Here is a 21,763-nt window from a genome sequence, read left to right as displayed (position 1 = left end):
TTTAAGCCAGTGCCACTGCTGATAGATCACCTCACAGGAAGCACCACAGAGATGGACCCAGCCCAGGAAGCTGTTACCGTATCCCCAGCCTACACTGGGGACCAGACACTTTAAAGGGAAGACAATGAAAACCCCAAATACCTGACCTGACTGCAGGCAATATTTACACCTGAGGAGAATGGCATTTTCTTCTTAATCCTAGAGGGTGATAAATTATGAGCTGCAAGCCTGAAGCAGGGGAATTGAGTGTTCTTGTAATTGTATCCTACATAACAGAGTCACAGAAACTTCTTATGGAGAGGAATGTAGACCTCATATATCCTTTTCCACCTCTATCTCCATTTCTCTGCTGCCTCTAAGCCATGCATAATACACCTCCTAGTCCTCAGATAGCTGGTTACATTAGCCAGTATCAGAATGAGTCCTCAATTTGTTAAAGCATGTCATGGTTTCTAAAGCCCCTTCATCTCCATTATTTCATTTTGATCCTTACTGAAGCCTGTGAGATAGGCATTTTAGGAGATGTACATGACCCACCAGAACAGAGATGTTCAGACTCATTCATTCGTATATTTATTCAAAGAATTATTGAACACTTACTACATGTCAGACACTAGTAGGTACTGAGGGCACTAATAAAACTAGACAGCCATAGCTCCTGCCCTTGTAGAGCTCTGTCTAATTGAATGTGGGGGCCCAGACATTAATTCAACACAAGTCAAATCATAAAATATGAAAGAAGACATTACAGGAGAATCTCAGCTACTTTGAGGGTCAAGGAAAGCATCTCTTGAGGAAGAGTTACTGAACCTTCAGATGAGTTGATAGGTGATGGGAATTAGCCAGGCAAAAGTAGGGCAAGGAAGAAAATCCTCCCGAAGGAGGGAAGAGTATTGGGAAGGTATTGTGATAGGAGGGACTTGGCACTGCAGATTGAAGGAGGGTGAGAGGTAAGAGAGGAGGCTGGTGCGATGGGTTGGGCTGGATTATGCAGACCTCACAGACCATAGCTGTATTTGATATTAAGAGTAATGGGGAGCCACAGAAAGTTTTCAAGCTGAGTGGGACTGGCATGAACATTTTGGTTGCTATGAAGAACAATGTGTGAGGGATGGCAGAGCTTGAATTAGCATGGGGCAGCAGAAACATATTAAGTATAGATATTAGAGATTTTGGAAGTAAAATAGAAATTTCATGCTCTTTTGATTCTAGCATGTCAGGAATATGAATGGAGATTGTGGGGTATAGTGAGTTGAATGGTGGTCCCCCCAAGATATGTTCATGTTCTATCCTCTGGAAACTGTGAATGTGACATACTTATTTGAAAATGGTCTTTGAAGATGTAACTAAGTTGAGAGATGAAATCATCCTGGATTATCCAGGTGGGCTCCAAAATCCAATGGTGAGGGTCTTTTGTAAGAGTGAGGAAGAGGACTGAGAGTGTAGCTTAGTGGCAGAGCACTTAACTAGCACTTGTGAAACCTGGGTTTCATCCCCAGCACCACCAAAAGAAAGAATGAAGCAGGGGCTGGGGTTGTGACTCAATGGTGGAGCACTTGCCTAGAACATGTGAGGCCCTGGGATCGATCCTCAACACCACATAAAAATACACAGATAAAATAAAGGCATTGTGTCAATTTATAACTAAAAATATTTTTAAAAAGAATGAAGCAGAAGGATATCACACAGACAGAAGAGGAGGAAGCCAAGTGAGGATGGAGACAGAGACTGGCATGATGTAGCCCTAAGCCCTGGAGCTACCAGAAGCTGACAGGCGAGAAAGGATTGTCTCCTAGACTGAACTTGCTTTCTTTCCTTTTCTCTCTCTCTCTCTCTCTCTCTCTCTCTCTCTCTCTCTCTCTCTCTCTCTCTCTCTCTCTTTCCTTCCTTCCTACAATTATATTTATTGGGGTACAATATGGTATTTTGATCTTGCATACACTGGAGGCAGAGTCAATCAAGTTAATTAATGTATTCAACTTATCATCAATTTCTTACCTTAGTGCTTTCTTTCTTGTTAAAATTTCTGGCCTCCAGAAATGAAAAAAATAATTTTTATTTTGTTGTTCTAAGCCACCAAGTTTGTGGCAATTTGTTACAGCAGCACTGGGAAACTAGTATGTGGGGTTTTGCTATTAAATGACTACTTTTCTTTTTCTTTCTTTTCCCCCAAGAATGTTATCTTTTAAAGATTAATAAAATGCTTGACTCTGTTTTTATGTGTGGGAAATGTATGAAAGACAAAAAAATGAGAACTCCCCAAAATCTGTCTGTAACAGATAGTGATTGGTGCCTATCTCTGATCACTTTAAGGATATGAACTTGGATTTCTTTTGTGTGTGTGTGTGTGTGTGTGTGTGTGTGTGTGTGTGCGCTGCAGATTGAACACAAGGCCTTGTGCATGTGAGGCAAGCATTCTACCAACTGAGCTATATCCTCAGCCCTGAACTTGGATTTGAGATGGAGCCAAGCTGACCTCATTATCTTTCTGGTTTTGATGCATCTTCTCTAACCTTGACCTCATTATCTTAGACCCAGTTCCCAACATCTTTGCCTGGCTCATCACACACAGTTTCCAGATTCAATAAAAATGAAAAAAAAGTTTCCAGATTCCAGATCATAAAATACCCTCCCGGATATAAGCAATGATAATACTAGGCAGGAAAGCAAGACCAAGAAAGGTTCAACAGTCCACTGGACCTTGGAGGTAAACCTTGTCATCTGGGAATGGCCATTGCAGCACAGGAGGCCTTGCTGGCTGAGAAAAGAATTTGCATGCCTCCCCTGACTACCAGAATATTTATAAATCCTAGGGGAGAGGAAGGATGGAGACTCCTGGGAGACGTCATAGAGGATGTGCAGAGGAAATGAAACTACTCTGAAAGACAAACAGGAGGAACAGGACCTGTGTGGCTCTGGAAGAAGCCAAAGGATCAGAAGGAATTAGGCAGGATGCAGTGAAAAAGGGGCACCTCAGTGGGGCTGGGCTGGGCTGGGAGAAGAGACAGAGGAGTGGTTCTTCATTTTCCTGGAGGATCCCTCTGACAGCCTATCCAGTCAGTGAACAGTGGATCCTTCACAGACATTTGAAATATGACCAATCAGCTGAATAACATTTTTCAGGAACATGACTGTTGGTCAAATGAGTTGTATCTGTGGGAACCTGAGAAAGGATATAGTTTGCAAAAAAGTTGGAAGAAACACAAAATCCAAGTAGAATGAGTATTTCCAGGTTATTTGGAGGCCATTCTAAAGTGGCTGAAAAGGCACCCTGTGGAAGGAATTAGGATGCAGTGGGACTAAAATACAATATTAAATACCAGGGATGAGCTTAGAGGTAGTGCAGTTACACAGCAAAATAGCTACTTCTCTAATTTTTGTAAAAGGAATAACTTATGATGGTTAGTACCAGACTCTGTGTTCTTGGAGAAGGGCAAGTGTGGTCTGGTTTAGGACTCAGCAAGATGAGGATTAGGAGACACTGGACACAAAGATAAGGGTAGAATCATACAGTGAGTTGAAGAAACTCTGGCAAAATCCAATAAATCCCAACAATGACTTTATTTCCTCTGTATGGCCGCGAGGGCCTTTTGATTCAGAGAGTAAGTTCTAGGCCAGGTTCCCCATAATTGATATCATGTTCTCTGATTCAAATATTCTCACACTCCAAAGGGGGAAGGTTAAACCATGAACTGGCTTAGGCATCTACCACTCCATGGCAAGCATTGTGCCCATGACTCTGGTGGATTTAGAAAGTGCCAAGTTTGGTCAATAGAATCAGAAAGACATAGTGCGTAACTAGACAGGGCAAATTCATGTTCTGTACCTATTCTTAATCAAGCAAAGATAATTTGTCATGGATCCAGTTAGCAAGGCATCAACTAGCTGCTGACGTTCCAGGCTTCCGCCTCCAAGTTCCCATTAAGTAGCTCCAGACACAGGGGAAGTTTTGAGGCTTTTCTTAAATACTTATTTTTTTTAATGAATTTCCCTGCTATGAAACTTCTTTGCTCATTAATGTGGCTATGTATTAAGGAACAAATTGCATGAGCAATATTGGAGAATCTCATTACATGTTCAAGAAAGGTTAAACTGTGAAATGAGGGTCCCATGCTTAACCACAGCCATTGTGAGTGTCTGTATAGCCAGCTTGGGGGTGTGACTAGAGGTAATACAGTTGGCCAGTGAGCCCCAGTTTTATACTAGGCAGGCATAGAGAGAAGCAAGAGATGGCAGTTAGTCAGAACTAGATCCCAGTCCTGAGTCTGCCACCAGCTTTCTATATAACTTTGGACAAGCTGCTTTTTCCTTTTTGGATCTGTTTCTCCATCTGTACAATGAGGGGACCGAGGCTCTTTCTGATATGAAATTTCCCTGATTGCTGGCCAGGCTCATCATTCTCCAGATGTCCATTTTATTATCTGCATTACTACAGTAAAAACAACCACTATACAGTTGGGGATGGGGGTCACATCTTTGTATTTCTGTTAACTATTGGTGTTGATCCATTAAAAAATCTATTGGATAATTTGTAATAATTTTTCCCAAATAAGAACATTTGATGTGTATCATAAACCTACACAATTCCTCCTTTCCCTCAGTGAGTATTTGCTTTGGACAACAGCACTGCTGGTGAAAATACCAAAATGAATAAGATATATATATTGCCAATATGAGATAAGACTATATCTGTGAGAGTACATAACAATCATACAGTGCTCACCTATGAGAACCAAGCACTGTGCCAAGTATATTATAGACATTAATCCATTTAATCCTTCTAATAACCCATGGAGCTAGGTGCTAGCCTTTTCTTTACATGAAGCACCTAAAGCTCAGAAATGGTTAATCATCTGCAAGTTACCCAGTTAGTAAGTGATAGAGCTGCTTTATTCCAGAACCCAGGTGCTTACCCACTATGCTTTACTACATTCTAATTCAAGAGTGTGTTACATGTTAGAGGTACAAATAAAAGGATATGTGCACCCAAGAAGTGAGAAATAGCTTCTCGATGCTTCATGAAGGGACAATGAGGGCTTTCAGGTTAAGCAGAACTAGGAGAATTACTTAACCTCTGTTAGCCCCAATTGACCCACCTGTAAAACAGAGGTCATAAAGAACGGGCCCTACTTCATAGGTGTGAGGATTACATGAGTTAATACATAAGAAGCATTTATTACATAGCACATGTACAATAGATTTTAGCTATCACCAACACTGTCGTTGTAGTTGTCATCGTCGTCGTCGTCATCATCATCATCATCATCATCATCACTATTTGTGGGGAAAGGCAGAAAGGGGTGTGTTGTAATGAGATTGCAGCCTGAGGCTTCAGTGGCTGGATCTGCAGGTTGTAAGTTGGGCTGTGAATTGTCAGAGAGATTCATTTCCTTAGATTTATTTTTTTATTTTTAGGTGCATATTAATTACACAAAACAGTAGGTTTCTTTGTGGCATATTCATACATTCATATAACAATTTGATCAATTTAACTCCTCAATACCTCCCCTTCCCCTCCCTTTCCCTCTATGTCCCCTAATCCCCTTTTACATTAATGGTCTCCCTTCCACATTCATGATGATGACTTTTTCCCCTTTAGCTTCCACAAATGAGAGAAAACATTGACTTTCTGAGTTTGGCTTATTTTAGTTGACATAATGACCTCTAATATCATCCATTTTCCTGAAAATGACATAATTTCATTATTATTTATGGCTAAATAATACTCTATTGTGTGTGTGTGTTGTGTGTATATATATCACATTTTCTTTATCCATTCCTTTGTTGATGGACACCTAGGTTGATTCAGTAATTTGGCTATTGTGAATTGCACTGTGATAAATATAGGTATGGTGGTTTTAATTCTTTTGGATCAATACTGAGGAGTGGTATAGCTAGATCATATGGTAGTTCTATTTTTCATTTATTGCAGAAACTCCATACTGATTTCCATAGTGGTTGTACTAATTTACATTCCAACCAACATTGTGGATGATTTCCTTTCCCCTGCATCCTTGTTGCATATGTGTGTGTGTGTGTGTGTGTGTGTGTGTGTGTGTGTGTATTTTTTCAGTACTGGGGATTGAACCTTGAACCCAGGGGTGCAATACCACTGAGCTATATACCCAGTCCATTTAATTTTTTTATTTTGAGACAGGGATTGATAAATTACTCAGGTTGGCCTCAAATTTACGATCCTCCTGCCTTAACCTCTAGAGTAGCTGGAATTACAGGACGTACCACTGAACCTGGCTTGTTATTTGTACTTTATTTATTTATTTTTATTAGTTGTTTTTAGATATACATGACATTAGGCTATATTTTGACATACATATATAGGGTGCAACCCATTATAATTTTGATCCCATTCTTGTGGTTGAACATGATGTGTACCCTTGATGATTGCCATGATGTCTTCTCTTGATGGGGTGAGGTGGAATCTCATCTTAATGTAGTTTTGGTTATTTTTTTTTAGTTCTTTGCAATCAAGCATTACTCAGTCGCTCCCCCCCCAACAAATAATAGATAACATTCAGGAAGAATATGGTTGCAGCTGAAATTGCTGGGAAATTCAGTACTTTTTAATTAAATTATTTAAAAATGTTCTTCATTAATGGAAAGCGGTTACATTTTGAATGCATTATTTCTAATGACATTTCTGTGGTTTTTAACTTTTAAAATTTGTTCTTTTTAGTTATACATGACAGTAGAATGCATTTTGGCAAATTATACATACATAGAGTATAACTTATTCCACTTAGGATCCCACTCTTGTGGTTATAAGTTATACTCAATGTAGTTTTGATTTGTATTTCCCTGATGGTTAAAAATGATGAACATTTTTAAACACATGTTGACCATTTGTGCTTCTTTTCAGAAGTCTCTGTTCAGTGTGTTTGCTCATTTATTGAGTGGGTTATTTACTTTTTTGGTGTAGTTTCTGAGTGCTTTATATAGTCTTCTTTAGTTGATTATGAAATAGGCGAGCTATGTGTAAAGAAGACAATGAAATTCATTGAAGTGTCTCCTTGCTTGAAAAGGCAGAGTTTGATATTACCTTGGGGTAGGACATTGTCTCCCAAAAGCCCTATTAGAACGAATATCATAGCTAAGAGGCATGACCTCAAACCATTACCATAGCCAGGCATGGTGGTGCACACCTATAATCCCAGCAACTTGAGAGGCTGAGGCAGGAGAATTGTAAGTTTGAGACTAGCCTCAGCAATTTAGCCAGACATTCAGCTAGTGAAATTCTGTCCCAAAATAAAACAAATAAATAGGACTGGGAATGTAGCTCAGTGGTATAGGGCTCCTGGGTTAAACCCTCAGTACTCCCAGAAATTATCATGTATGAACTCCGTAATCAAGCATATTCATCAGATGAGTCCAACAAATATTGGTGTTTTATGGGAATAAGATAGTAAGCAGTTTTGATGACTACAAAGAACACAGATGTGAATTGAGGAGGACAAATACAGAGTCCTTCATGATCAGTTAGTTCCAGGAGGCCAGAGGGCAGACTCAAAGGTAGGGGGAAGGGCAGGTCAAGCAAAGGAGAAAACATTGAATAAGCAACTACCATGGATGCAGACTATAGTAAGTATTTTGACATGCATTATCTCATTTAATCCCCCAACCATAATGTCCTAGTCTATTCCTGGTGCTAAAACAAAATATTCAAGGATGGATAATTCATAAATAGCAGCAATTTATTGCTTGCAGTTTTGAAGGCTGGGAAATCCAAGATCAACGCACTGCCATGTTGGTGTCTGGGGAGAGCTTTCAAGCCTTCTTTTCTGCCTCCAAGATGGCATCTTGGATGTTGCTTCTTCTGGAGGTCATGAATGCTGTGTCCTCACATGTCAGGAGGATCAGAAGGGCAAAAAAGGAAACAGCTGCTCCCTTAAACCTCCCTTATAAGAGCACTAATCTATTTGTGAGGGTGGAGCTCTCAAGACTTAATCACCATCCAAAAGGCCTGTTCTGTTAATACCATTATCTTGGGGTTTAATTTCAACATATGAATTCTGTTTGTTTAGTTTTTTGTGTGGTGCTGGGGATTGAACCCAGTGTCTCATGCATGCTAGGCAAATGCTTTACCACTGAGCCACAACCCCAGGTCTCAACATATGAATTTTGGAGAGACATATACATTTAAACCATAGCACATAATAAGGTAGGTACCATTACTATGCTCATTTTATAGATGAAGAAATAGCCTCGGAGAGGCTAAGCAACTTGCCTAAGGTCACACAACTAATGAATGGGATTGAGGGGCAGAAATCAGTTATAAAAATCTGAGTTATTTTTAATACACTACACTGTTCATATAAACCCACAGTATAGAGAGGTGGACAAATTAACTGAGCAGCAGTACCTGGTGGCGATGACATAGGACACTCTGCAGAACTGAATAGCTTGTGATAGTGCCGATGAGGGGGACAAGTCCACAAATTGGTTTCATGCAGGTCATCTCTCTCATCTCCATCCCCCAAAAAAACACTAAATCCTACCCCTGCTCTCAGGATTGTCCCTCACCATCCTGGAAGGTGAAAGACTGAGTCCTGTCCTTGACCATAGCCCCAAGCCCCAAGGGCAACAATGCACCTCAGCCTGCAGCCTTAGAGCACGGAGTGTGACTAGTTTCCTGGGCTTTCAGAGACAGAGTATCATTTTCCTGAACAAGAGACAGTACAGAGTTCTGTTGCAGTTATTTATTTATTTGACAAACAGTTACAGGGTGCCACCTATGTGCCAGGCACGGTGCTAGGTACTATCATTCCAGTGATCTTAAAGTTGGATAGATGGAGACGAATAGGAAAGCTGGTCATTTGAACATGATATTGAGATATATAGGAGTCTGCAAGGGGTCCAAAGTGAGAAATCAAAGTTGTACTCCTTGCCTCATGGGGCTTGATTTCAGGGATACAGTGGTGTTCAACCTTCTCTTCAGCACAGCAGGTCCAGAGATTGACATGACAATACAGAAGTGCTCTCAACGGTTTTCAAGAGTAACAGGCCATGAAAGGTACCACCCATAGCTGGCAAGAAGAGGGCAAGGTCACTGTGGGAAAAAGTACCTATGAGGAAAGACGAGATCTTAGATCTGGGACTAGGAAAATTTATACAATTTAGTTAAGTGGAGAGAAGTTAGGTTTTAAAATGATTCTCCCAAGTGTTCAGCTCTTTAAATGTTGCCTCAAATAAATACCTTCAATTTACTGCTGCTGTGCTTTAATTTGTATCATTTACTTGTATGCAAATGCCCATACATGTGTGTGTTTTGCAGTGTTGGGGATTAAAATCAGGGCCTTGTGTGTGTTAATCAAGTGCTCTACCACTGAGGCACACCCCCAGGCTACTTTTGGGGCATTCCCCCTGCCTTATATGCACATTTTGAAAACTAGGTAAGGTGGGGAAAAGGATAATAGGAAAAAGTAGAATAGTGCTTTAACCCAGAGACACACAATAGAACTTTCTGCAATGATTAAAAATTCTATTCTGAGATGATCAATACAGTTGCTACTAGCCATATGTGACTCTGCAACAGAAGTATGGCCAGTGTGTGACCGAGGAACTGAAATTTTAACTTCACTTAAAACATGGTTGGTAGCTACTATATGGGAAAGCACTGCTGTCACCACTTAGCTGTAGCCCATAGAGACCCTAAGTAAAGGTGTGGTGCAATTAAATATGAAGTCTTCTATTAATCTAGCTATGGGGGTTACTTATTTGGGTATGCATGTGCTTGTTCAATTAAGGGTCAGAGCACCAAATTTCCTAAAAATGAGGGACAGAAGAGCAAAAGGAGCAAGGGGTTATTCCTGACTTGCACAGTACTTTCATGCATAGTACCCCATTCAATCCTATAACAGCCCTGAAATGGGTAGGGAAGAGACTATCATTCCCACAGGACCCAATGAATCTAGAGGATAACAAGGGCCTATAGAAGATAATGGTGGAGCCTAGGGGCTAAGTGTTTCTCTTCCTGATTGGACACTTTCCAGGGAACAGTGAAAGAAGAATGATCTCATGTTACCTATGCCCACTGCTCACAGTCTGGGTCTCCCAGAATAAGATAGTCTTCGCTTCATATTCCCTTTTTCTACCTGATTGTGGTTAATGGGATCATGAACCATTACCAAAAACTGTATCATATTCCCTTCCTTCTTCCTTGATTTAGGCAACAGGGATGCATTTGAAAACTTCAGTCATATATTCAAAATTACACATTGAGCACCTATCATATCCCAGGCACTGTTCTGGGACACAACCATAAACAAAATAAAGATCTCTTTTGTGGCACTGAAATTCTGGTAGAGGGAGACTAATAATAAATAATGTATATACTGGATTTTTGTAATGTTCTATAATAATACACCATGGTTTCTCATGTCTTTTTATGATACACATAAACACTGTCCAATGTACCTTTTGTGCAAAACTGGACTTGCACTTCAAGCAAACTGCCTGGCTTGCTGAAAGGTGAAAACACCTTTTGAATTAGTCTTTTAACATGTGTTGAGTGCCACCTATGTGCAGAGTGCGATATTGGGGACTTTGGAGAGATGCAACTGACTGAGAGGACAGGATCCTATCTTAGGGGATTCCCAGTCTGATGCAAGAGGCAGCCCTTTCCTTGGGAGCTCCCAGACTGCAGAAGGAGCTAACAGTGTAGTCTGGGGAGGCAAACTTCAGGACCCACTTCAAAAGGGGAATCCCAAGTACATGCACAACCAGTTCAGCCTAGACTGTGTGGAATTGGGTAAACTAACCCCTCTTATGATGATGGAGAACTAGATAGGGGACAGCTTCAGGGAACAAGAAAAGGGACACTGTAGGAGCTGTCCCATGTCCCAAGAGTGAGGAAGAAAGGAAAGACAGCCTCTACTGGATTATTCTTACCTCGGGAAGACTCTGGATGAGATGGGATTTGCGGGACTGCTGGCAAAAATGAAGAGCTCATGGGCAGAGTGAGGTGCAGGTATTCCAGGTAGAGGGTACCTCCTGGGTGATGGTAGGAGAAATGAGGGTGCTGAGTGCAACCCTTGGCAATCACCCCAATTCAAATTCAATTGAAGATGAAGAAGAGAGAGGACCAAAATTCTGGGGTGGGGGTCGGTTTTTGACCAAACATCATCCCCTGGAGATGCATAGTGGCAAGAGAAATGACCATGGTCAGGGTCTGAGGTGCAGGGGCTGAGTGGGGGCAGTCCGGAAGGGGTCCTACCCTGAGTGCCTAAGTTTCCTGACAGCTGTTAAGGAAGCGAGGTGAGAAAGGGTTAACTGTGCCCCTCCACCGCCCTAAATGCTTCCTGTATTTGAAATCCTTTAGGTCTTTGCAAACTCTCTGGCCCTTGGCCAGGCTGGCATTGTCCGGGGACCGGTTGTGGGTTGTCGGAGTGGTCAGTCGCTCAGTCTTTGTTATGGGGCCACCTTGGGGTTCCCTCTTGCACCCGGCCTGAGGCTGCAGAGTGCGTGCCTGGAGGGGGGCGGTGCGGGAGGCTCGCTTCTTTCCCTCTTCCTGGCCCCCCCTCCAGTCCTCCCGATGACCACATGACCAAGTGGGCTCGCGGCCAAGCCACAAGCTACAAAATGCAGCCCCTGGAGTGAGCGGGGAGCATTCTCGCTGGCAGCCTGGGCCAAGAGCAGTACAGCCGCGGCCGTGCAAAGCCAGCCACTTGGAAAGAGATCGCTGCAGAGCCCGGCTTCGCGGTGCTGCCCCGCGGCGGCAGAGAGAGGCTGCAGGAGAGCCGGCGCGGCGGCTGCAGACTGCGGCGCACTCACTCACGCGGCCCGGGAGCCCCGGGAGCCCCGCTCCTGCACGCGCCAGCCAGGGCTTGCGCCTTCCCGTGCCTCAGGGCTCCCAGCTTCTCCCCCTTCCCGCCGGCTCGTCAGGGCAGCGGCGGCTCGAGGAGCAGCATGAATCTGCGGCTCTGCGTGCAGGCGCTGCTGCTGCTCTGGCTCTCCTTGACTGCAGTGTGTGGAGGTGAGTGCGCGCCCTCCCGCTCACCCGCTCTTCCTTTTGCTTTACCCCGCTGCAGCCGGCGCGCTCCCCTCCCTCCGCCGGACTCGCGCTCTCCTGGCCTCCCAGAGAGCCCGGCGCGAGCCATGCAGGAGCAGCCACGCGCTGGCTGCGCCGAGCGGCAGATTGACAGGGCGTCCAGAGCCAGGGGCAGCCGGCCGCGGGGACCGGTTCCTGGGGGGCGAGGGTTCCGAATGGCCTCAAGCATCACCAATCTGAAGCCTTGTCCCTTCTGACTGCCCCTCTCAGTCCCGAGAAGCTCAGGGCCCCAGGCGTGCGCCTCGTGTCCCGTACCCTGCACCCCACGTGGTGGGGGCATGAGGGCCTGCCCAGCTCCCCGCGTGGGTCAGAGGGGGGAACTGACCTGAGGTAGGTGGGCTGGTCTCCCGCGTTGAAGGTCTTCCGGCTCCTGGAGGTTAGGGGCCGCAGGCCACTGGGGATGATGTGCCAACATGCCGACGTGACACTTGTTGCATAGGCAAGAGCTTGGGGCGGGGGCGGGGGCGGCGGCAGCGTGGATCCCAGCTATTGCTACTTTCAGCCTACAAGTGAGCAGAGGCGGCTTCCCCCAGACTGCCCCCGCCGGTCTTCTCCATTACTCCAAGGTCCTCTCTGGTCTCCTCCCGGCTCCCTGGCTCCTACACAGGATGCCTTCCCCACAGCCTCCATGCTACTTCCATATCCTGACTTCCAGCCTCCACTTTTTCCCAGGCATGTGCATGCTTCTCCTTCATGCTTCACCCCTGTGTCTCCAAGTACCAAACCAGGAAACAGGCACTGACTTGGCATCTCCATGCAGGTCTGGGGGCGGGCGTTCTTTTGCCCTTACCTGTATCACACCCCTACTTGGTAATACTTGGCGCTGGCTTCCCTTGCCTGCCCCAAACCTGGTCCCCATCCATGCCTCTGCAGCTCCTGCCCAGGTTGCCTGTCCTTTGTGCGTCAGCGTCTCCCTGGGCTGCCAGCTCTCACCTCCAACTGCCACAGTCCTGTGATCTGGCTGTCACTGCTGCCTGCCTGGCACCAGAAGGAGAAGGCCAAGACTAGGTGGATTAATGCCAGTGCCAGGGCTGGAGTCACAAGAAAATGAGGTTGGAGGGAAGGAGAGGGCAAAGGCGGCAAGTTTCCTAGAGGAAGAACATAGGGCTGGACTTGATTCCAAACCCTCCAGAACAAGAAGGATGGCTTACAGCCCAGGAGCCTCTGGGGGTCCAGCCAACTCTGCCTACCTCTTTATATAGGCAACCTCCTTTCTCTGCTCTTGTTCTTTGGCACTGCCCTGGTCCCAGGAGTACTGCTGAGCTTCTTAGGAGGATGCATTGGTTGGGTCTGGCACCTCCTGACTCCAGCTGGATGTCCAGTGATCTCCCTCTTTAAGATTCCATCACTTAGACTGGGGTTGTGGCTCAGTGGTAGAATGCTTGCCTAGCATGTGTGAGGCACTGAGTTCGATTCTCAGCACCACATATAAGCGATTAAATAAATAAAGGTCCATCAATAACTAATAAAAATATTTTTAAAAAGACTCCAGCACTGAGTCAGTCACCTCCTTGGGAAGAAGAGAGTAATCTTTCTTCTCAGAAACTCCTGTCAGGCAGGCAATGGTTGGAAGGGAACAAATAAAGACACATCACAGGGGCCCACCTTCTAGGAGCTATCATCCAGTAGAGTTGGCAACACAAGAAATCACAGGCAAATGGTCCATGGTACTGCCTTCAGGGGAGAAAAAGAATAGATGCAGAAAGGGTGTCCTAGAGGAAGCTGAGGTTTTGGGATCAGCACACTCAATGCTCCCTTTGAAGCAACAGGGAGACCCTTGGCCAACAGAAACCACTTGAGCCTATGAGGAGTCTGGCTATTGTGGCAGTACTGATGACGAGAAGAGCTGGTTTCAAAGGAAGAGAAGTTGGTCATGCTGCCAGAACACTGTGTGCTTCTGGTCCAGACCCTGCCACTTCTTGTTTTATTTCTCCCTTTTTCATATGTCATCTGCCCACCCTGATTTGGGGACCTTGTTGCCCTCATATTTTGCTTAAGCCTAGCACTGGAAACTTCCAAAGCTCCCGCTGCTTTTCCACCATTCGACTTATCCTGGAGCCAAGGAGGGTAGGTGGCTACTAGCCAAGGGTCTAAGTATACATGCCCCACTCCTCCTGCTTTCTGTCCTGCCCTAGAAACAGGGACCCCAGAACTATCTTGTCCTTGGCCCAGATTTACATGCATTCTCTTCAGCTAGAGTCCCCAGTAAAACGTCCAGGCCTGAAAACTATGCTTTCTCCCCTCACTCCAGATTCTCTCCTGACATGGGACGTTCACCTCCACCCCTAAATCCCTTCTCCCCCTCAACAACCCTCCACCACTGCCTTCTGACCTGGGATCCGACTTTGCTCTTCTGAGTCTGAGAGCTGCTGGGCCCAGGCCAAGTGTCCCTTGGTCTTTGAGTGCCTCTCTTTCTCCCCTCTGGCTTCCCCTTTCCAACCCCTGCTCAAAATATGCAGTCAGTGGCAGTCCTCCACTCCATTCCCAGTCCTAAGCACTAAATGCCCATGGAACCTGAGCCAGGCCTCTCAGAAGCAGAGGACTAATACAGGTCAAGTGGAGGGCCAAGCTGCCAGAGCCTGGTGTGTCCAGGACTTCAGAGCTGGCACGAGGAGATAGCACAGGGTCCTGGAGAAAGCGACTGGGGTGAGAGGGTGGGCAGACAAAGGAAAGTTGCCTTGTCTCAGAGACAGACACAGTGCTACAGAGCAGCAGAGGCAGGGGGTACATTGCCAGAAGGGTCCCTACCAGAACATGAGTGTAAGCTTTAAAGCAATCACAAGACAGGCCAAACCACCAGAGGGAAAACAGGTGCATCATTCTTGGTGAGGTTGGCAAGTTCTTGAAAAGTTGCATTTACCTCTTTGTACATTGGCAGGGTTGGAGTTCAGATCGCATGAAAATCAAATCCCATTCTCCCCTGACTGTGGTTCTCAGTGTGGAGATGCTACAGATTCATGACTCAGGGCACTTCAGAGAGCAATGGCTCTAATCCCTCTAGATTTGAGATTCTTTGAAGGATCGCCCATCTCCCTGTAAGTAGCACATGAGTTGGAAGAAAATATTGAGGTGAACTTGGGAGGCCCCTATTTCTAAAGGGGAGTTCTTTTGTACAGACAGGATCTCTGCAGTGTTGAGAATAACAGTCTCTAATTTGTCCCTTTGGACGGGACAAAGGTAGAGTTTCAGGTGTCAGCTTATCTGACGGTGAACCAGACTCAGCATCAAAAGTAGGAAACAGGTGGGTGAATGGGTTTAGGGTGCAGGAGGAGCCTATAGACTTCCAGCGATGCAGAGGACAATAAGCCTCCATCCAATGGGATGCAAGAGGCCAGGGGCTTCAAGATGGCTATTCTCCAAGGCCTGGTTGATACTCAGTGAGTTCAGGGTATCTCTTCTCTGTATGCCTAGAGTCTAGACATCTTCCTGGCCACCGTCTGAGCCACCATCCCTGCTCCCCATCCTGGCTTGTGACCTCTCTTCCCATGGGACCCTTCCCAGCCCTCCCTTCCTGAATGTCACAGGTACAGTCTAGGATGCTGAACATGTGAGGATGATATTCTTCCCCTTCTGGCTCTGTGCCTCTCTTCCCATGCCTGATCACCCCTAGGGTTCGGTGACCTGTGTTATTGCCCCTGGCCCCAAGTAGTTGAAGGCATGGATTTTAGAACCAAGGTTTCACTTACATTTTAAGGCCCTTAGGGTCCTTCCCTTATGCCTGGACACATGCTTAGCACAGTTATCACTGCCCTGAACCCTGGGTGTCTCTCTGATAATAACTACTCATTAGCATCATTCAGATCCATCCTCAGTGAGCAGAGTGAGTCTTGTGGGAACCCCAAAACTCAGGTCATAAGCTGGAACTGCTGGGATGGGAACTTAATGAAAGTCCTTCCCTCTTCTCCCTCTACCCTCAGTGCCAGCCTCTTAGGAAATGGCAAGAGGAGACCTCTAGATCAGATAGCATAGAAGCAGCACCCCCACTCCAACTATACCTCCTATTCCAAAATGCAAATATAATTTTCTTTTTGCTACTGAACATTGAACCCCGGGTCATTTTAACACTGAGCCACATCTCCAGACTTTTCTGTTTGTTTTTATTTTGAGACGGGGTCTTGCTAAATTGCTCAAAGCCTCCATAAGTTGTTGAGGCTGGCTTTGTACTTGTGATCCTCCTGCCTCAGCCTCCCCAGCTACTGGGAATACAGGCATATGCCACTGTGCCCAGCTAATTTTTGTTTTAATTCTCATAGGTTATGAGTTTAGGGGCTCAGTTGACACATTAACCCACCTTGATCGTTAGCAGGGAAGTGTGGCTCATTAACCAAGTGACCCTAGTTAACAGTGGGCCTGGTGATTTTTCTTGGAAATAAGGAAAGGAAGGTGCAGGGTTAGAGATGAGCATATGTGGGGTGGGCATATGTGTCTGGATGTGAGCAGGAAGAAAGAACAATAGGCCCCAGAGGCTGGGCAAAGAAGGCCCAAAGGACAAAACTCACCCGCTTTTGGCCTAAGAGGAAATTAAATGCCTGGAAACTGTGTGCAAGCAGAGGAGGACACAGGAGCCAAGGAAGGAACCAGAGCATGGGGGTGTTGGAGGTGGGGTTGGGGGATGAGGAGCAGCCAATGGGAGGCTATATGGAAACTGTGAGCTATTAGGGATTCCTGAGTGAATGGCAATGAGGCTCAAGTGACAGGATATAGCTGAAGGCGAATCTAATGGTGTGACGGGGAGAAAGAGTGGTATTCATTATCATCAGTGGCCTGCAGACTGGCCCCATACTGGGCATTGCACAAGCACCCTGCCCATCTGCCTCTTCCCAGCACCATCTCATCTCATCACACAGCCTGACTCTGGTGGCCACGCTTGTCTCTGGGTGCCAGTTTGGCTTCCCTAGCTGGACTTTAGGCTCTGAGAGAACTGGCAAGAGTGCCTTCTCCCCCATCGTGTCCAAGTACACCCAGCACCACTTGGATTCCATCATTGGGGCTCAGACTGGCATCAGCATTCTCCTACTCTGAGCCCCATGTGGGCAGATGTCAAGTGGAGCCTGGGAGAGTAGAACAGAAACCAGTTAGGGTCAGAATGGAAGGAATTTACATCAACCCAGGATGGGAGATGTGATCTGGGAATGACAGGAGATAGGATATTGGCAGGGAGGTGCCAACTGCCACAGCCTACTCTCCTGGTGCATACACATGCTGTTAGTGCATAGACATTCACTCATCCATCCATCCATCCATGCATCCACCCATGTACCATGCATGCAATATTTATTAGCCTCTAAATCTGCTCACAGGCTGAGTCACAGATGGCCCAGTCACACCCATGGGGCAGTCTCAGGAGCAAATGTGAGTCTGAGATGCCTAACCACTGATGAGATGCCTATGGGTGAGGCATGGAGCTCTAGTATTCATAAGTGGTTCACCTTGCCCATCAAAGGATGTAGGAGTACAATGACGTGATGTTCAGGATTTGCTTTAAAATACCATAGCCAAGAAAAAAGAAAAGGGACAACTGGAGCATATGTGACTCCATCTGGATAGCTATTGAATCTGGGTGATGGATCCATGGAGGGGGAGTCATAGTAATGGTGTCTGTTTGAAATGTCTAAAGTACACCAGTTACTGGGGCACCATGGTTACTGCCTCCTGCACCCCAGCCAAGTACAGGCCTGATGCCCCAGAGTGCACCCCCCAATGACTTTCCAAAGAAAAGAACTTGTTTGTGCCCGTCAAAAACATGATACAATCATCAAAAACATATAGAATCAGCTACCTCTATGGCAAGATGTGAATAGTGCATTCTGTTTGCCCCAGGACAGTGTGTAAATGGCAGATTTTTCATCAGGATAGAAAACAACAACAAAAAAAAAAAAACAAAAAAAAAGAAAAAAAAAAACTATGAGGAGTGCCAGCCACCTCATGGAGAAATTGTCCTCTCCTGTGGGCGTATGGTCTGTGGGACCCTTTCTTGGCCATCTGCCATTTTCATCAGCCTTCCTAGTTAACAGCCCTTTTCCTTTCTGCAGTGCCCCTGATGCAGCCTCCTGACGGGAAGGAGCTGGAGGAAGGCAATGTTCGCTACCTGGTGCAGCCCAGGGCTTCGAGGAACGGACCCTGGCAGGGAGGCCGGAGGAAATTTCGCCGCCAGAGGCCCCGCCTCTCCCACAAGGGCCCCATGCCTTTCTGAAGCAGGTATTTACTGGATCCCCTGCTCAGTGGGCATTGCTCAATGGGAAGGGGAGGGAGAGCCTAGAAGCTAATAAGCCTGCTTCTTACCACTGGCCAAACACATCATCTAGCCCTTCCATTTTACAGAGGGGAAGACTGAGTCCCAGAGAAGGGCTTGACACTTGGGACTGATATCTGGACTTCCCAACAACTGAGTGTTACATCCCCTCTACCCTGTTGCCTGGGGTTGGGCAGGCTGACAGTTGGAGCATACTGGAAGTCCCAGCAGCCCTTAACTGGGGAGAGGTGCAAAGATTGTGCCTATAGGTGTCCAGGTCTAGGAGTGAGAACGGAGGAGGCAGAGAGCAGGAAGAGAGCTGTGGATGTGCTGTTCCAGAGCTTCAGGTATCAAAGGTAGCTGCAGAGAAAGCAGGGCCTGAGGCTGCCCCTGAGGCCTGGGCTGTTATCATCCCTCTGTAGCTGGGACAGAGGGACATCAACTCAGAGCCTTGGGCTTTAGGTTCAGGGCTTGAAGGGGTTGAAGGCTGTCCTTTCCTTTCTTGAGGTGGGGGAGTCCTTTGACCTAGAACATGTCCATGATTTCTCTTGTTACTTTTTGTTTCTTTAGGACTGAAGGGGCCCCCAGGTGCCCACCCCCTGCGGTTCTCTCTACTCCACAGTTTGATCAGCTTCTCTGGAGCCCTCACATCCATTCAGCTGTTGTCTTGCACCTGTTCTAGCTGCTGATAGTCCCAGCTCTTCTAGCCCACCAGCTTCCCCTAATGGTATGGTCCTGCTCCTCATTCAGATGATTCCATTTCTCTCATAAGGATCCATGTAGTCCATCTTTCCGGCCCTTCCCTGGACTGATTTTGGAGACCCAGCTTCTCCCTGGCCTGCTGTACACCCTCGTCCCTACTTTACCTATTTAATGTCCCCACCCTTCAGCTAGCCCTTCCCTCCTCAAGTCTGCCCTGGAATCTGGATGGAAACACTCTCTTCTTCAGTGGACTCCTGCAGATCCGTATTTTCTTGTCAGTTGGACCCTCACTCAGCCACCAGAGAGGAATACAAAGATGTGCAATGAGAGATTCTAGTTAGAGGGGCTGGGTGTTGGGATCCAGAGAGGGTACATTGGGGAAATTGAAATGGGGAGGAATGGTCTTCTGGTGAAGTGGGGCGAGGCACTGCAAAACAGGAATAGCCTCTTCCTCATCCCTGTGGCTTCATTCAGGAAGAAAAAAAGGAGAGGCTCTCTGAAGTACTTTGTTACTTCTGTCACCTTACTCTGTCTCCTAACACATTCTTTCTCTCTATCCCCTACAACTAGTTCAAGCTCCAGGTCACGTGGGAAGGGTGCTGGGCCTACTGTGCCTCTGTACCCTCCCAGGAGTGAATGCCAAATAGGAAGGTTGTTTTTTGCCAAGAATCCCAGAATATCAGAGCTGAAAGGACCCTTGGAGATCACTTAGCTCAACCTCTTTAAGCCAAAGCCTGTGAAAACAGAGTCCTGGAGTGAGGAGTGACCTGCTCAGGGTTTCTGCTGAGTCAGAATGGGGACCAGGTCTCCAGATTCCCACTTGATGATGTCCTCTTCCCTCTTAATGATGTCTTCAAAACAAATGTAGTGCCTTTTGCTGGGGTTACGGCTGGGAGTGTCTGGGAAGGGAAGGGAGAGGCAAGCTGGCTGTGAGCTGCCCCGTTGTGGGGATGGAGCTGCTCCCACCTCTCTTGCCTTCCCCTGCTGCTCCATTCCCAACCTGGACCATATGTTTCCATAACTGGCCAGCTGCCCCTCTTCTGACAGCACTCCCATGCCTGGGGGCCTTTAACAGGGGAGCTCAGGCACTGGGATTACTCTTCAGACCCAACATTGGGTGTCAAATGCCGGAAGTAGCCTTAAATCATTGAACCCAATGGCCTCCCCTTCGTGTCAATTTGACCCTCTTTCCTAGTGGACTTCCTTGGGGAGCAGACGGCAGAGAATGGCAAAGAAAGGGAAGGCAAAGAAGGAGAGATGGGAGGATGTACAGGTAGGGTTGCACTCCATTCACCAGGGCCCATCTTCCCTGAGGGGCCTCTCAGCCCTTCGTTTTGGGGCCCTCTTGCCTTTACCTGTGCAGATTTTCTTCCCAGATGCTTTCCAAGAGGGAGAAAAGGGAAGACAGAAGCTTGATGCCCACATACATATATCCGGGGCAGGGGGAGTCAGGGTCCCCCAAGTCCCACAATAACCCCAATGTTCACCTGTCCACCTCCCCTCAAGTCCTTTCCCCTCTGCTGCTGCTAATGCTGCTGCTGTACTGCTGCTGCCACCATTGCCTCAAGGCCCACCCTGGGGAGCCAAGCTGGGCACAGCCTCCCCACCCCATCAGACATGGAGTGGGGTCTGGCCAGTGTCCACAAAGTCTCTTCTGCTACTGGTCCCCCCAGTAGGGACCTTGCCTTCTTATTCTTCCTTCCTGCATCTCCTGCCTCATCAGCCTGCCATGACCTATAGCCAACCCAGCCCCATGGGGAAGGGAAGAAGGGAGGGAGGATGGCTGAGAGAGATAGGAGACAGAGGGAAGAGGAGGGTAGTGGGTGGGCTAAGGGGGCTCTCTTATTTAAAGTGGTTGTGTATGATTCTTATACTAATTTATACAAAGATATTAAAACCCTTTCCATTAAGAAATTGTCCCCTTCCTGTAATTGTGTTTGCTGTGTTTGTAAAGATTGTTCTGTGTAAATATGTCTTTATAATAAAGAGTTAAAAGCTGACAGTTTGCCCTTACTCTTGGAGGTCATGTTCAGAAGGGGCATTTCCCCCACACGGGGCCATGGTTGTCCCTGTGCCCACAGATTGCACATTCAGGGAGGTAAGTGCTTGCATCCCAAATTGGTTCTAGGTCAAGTGTCCTGAAACCAACTTGCCACAAGCTCACAAAAGCAATCTATGCATAATGGCCAGCTCACACAAAATTCAGCCTGCTTTTTAGTCTTTGGCATCTGTTTGGAAGTCCTAATTTTTGTCTAGCAGCAGTGTCATTTAAAGGATTTTTTTAAAAAAAAAAAGCAATTTACTTAACATGCTGATTAAAAGTGGGATTTCTACTAAAAGTTTTGTATTGGTGGGTGTCTTCTATTTTATCTACTTTTGAACACTTTCGGGACTTTTTAGCCAGTTTGCCTTTCTTAAAAAAATGTTATGTTTTCAGCAATAAATACATTTGGTAATGACTTTGCATGTATCATTTTATGTTTCACAAAGTGGAGTTGTAAGATGAATGAGATAGACTGAAAAATAAAATGCAAGGAGTTCAATACAATTCCACCCCATCTGTCTCACTTCTTCATGCTTGTTGTCAAAATGTCAATATCTTCCAGAACAGAAAGGAACATTGGGTACATGCTAATTTGGTTAATAATCACATTAGGTGCACACAGACATATACTATGCAGAGTAAAACCCAATGAGATGAAGATGGGAGTGATCAAAATGCGTGCATTTGATAAATCTTGTGGGGGAATTCTATAGATTTGACA

At 46.2% G+C, this 21,763-nt stretch overlaps 1 protein-coding gene and 1 long non-coding RNA gene across 2 annotated transcripts; one reads left to right on the top strand and one right to left on the bottom strand.

Moving 5' to 3' along the window:
- Window positions 1-8,699: 8,699 nt before the first annotated feature.
- On the bottom strand, window positions 8,700-12,987 carry LOC143638830 (uncharacterized). The gene is made up of 3 exons (XR_013154641.1): window positions 12,390-12,987; window positions 10,906-11,007; window positions 8,700-9,080 (listed from the first exon to the last, which is right to left on the bottom strand). It is a non-coding gene; the product is annotated as an uncharacterized LOC143638830 (long non-coding RNA).
- Apln (apelin) lies at window positions 11,644-21,402 on the top strand. Its single transcript, XM_077106758.1, has 3 exons — window positions 11,644-11,989; window positions 18,097-18,262; window positions 18,867-21,402. Exons 1-2 carry the CDS (start codon window positions 11,923-11,925, stop codon window positions 18,255-18,257), a joined length of 228 nt encoding a protein of 75 aa, XP_076962873.1. The 5' UTR covers window positions 11,644-11,922; the 3' UTR covers window positions 18,258-18,262; window positions 18,867-21,402.
- The last annotated feature ends 361 nt before the right edge of the window (window positions 21,403-21,763 follow it).

Source organism: Callospermophilus lateralis, chromosome X (genome assembly GCF_048772815.1).
Source record: "Callospermophilus lateralis isolate mCalLat2 chromosome X, mCalLat2.hap1, whole genome shotgun sequence".
NCBI lineage: Eukaryota > Metazoa > Chordata > Mammalia > Rodentia > Sciuridae > Callospermophilus > Callospermophilus lateralis.
The sequence above is the reverse complement of the archived record's forward strand: the minus strand, read 5'-3'. Positions and strand labels throughout refer to the sequence as shown.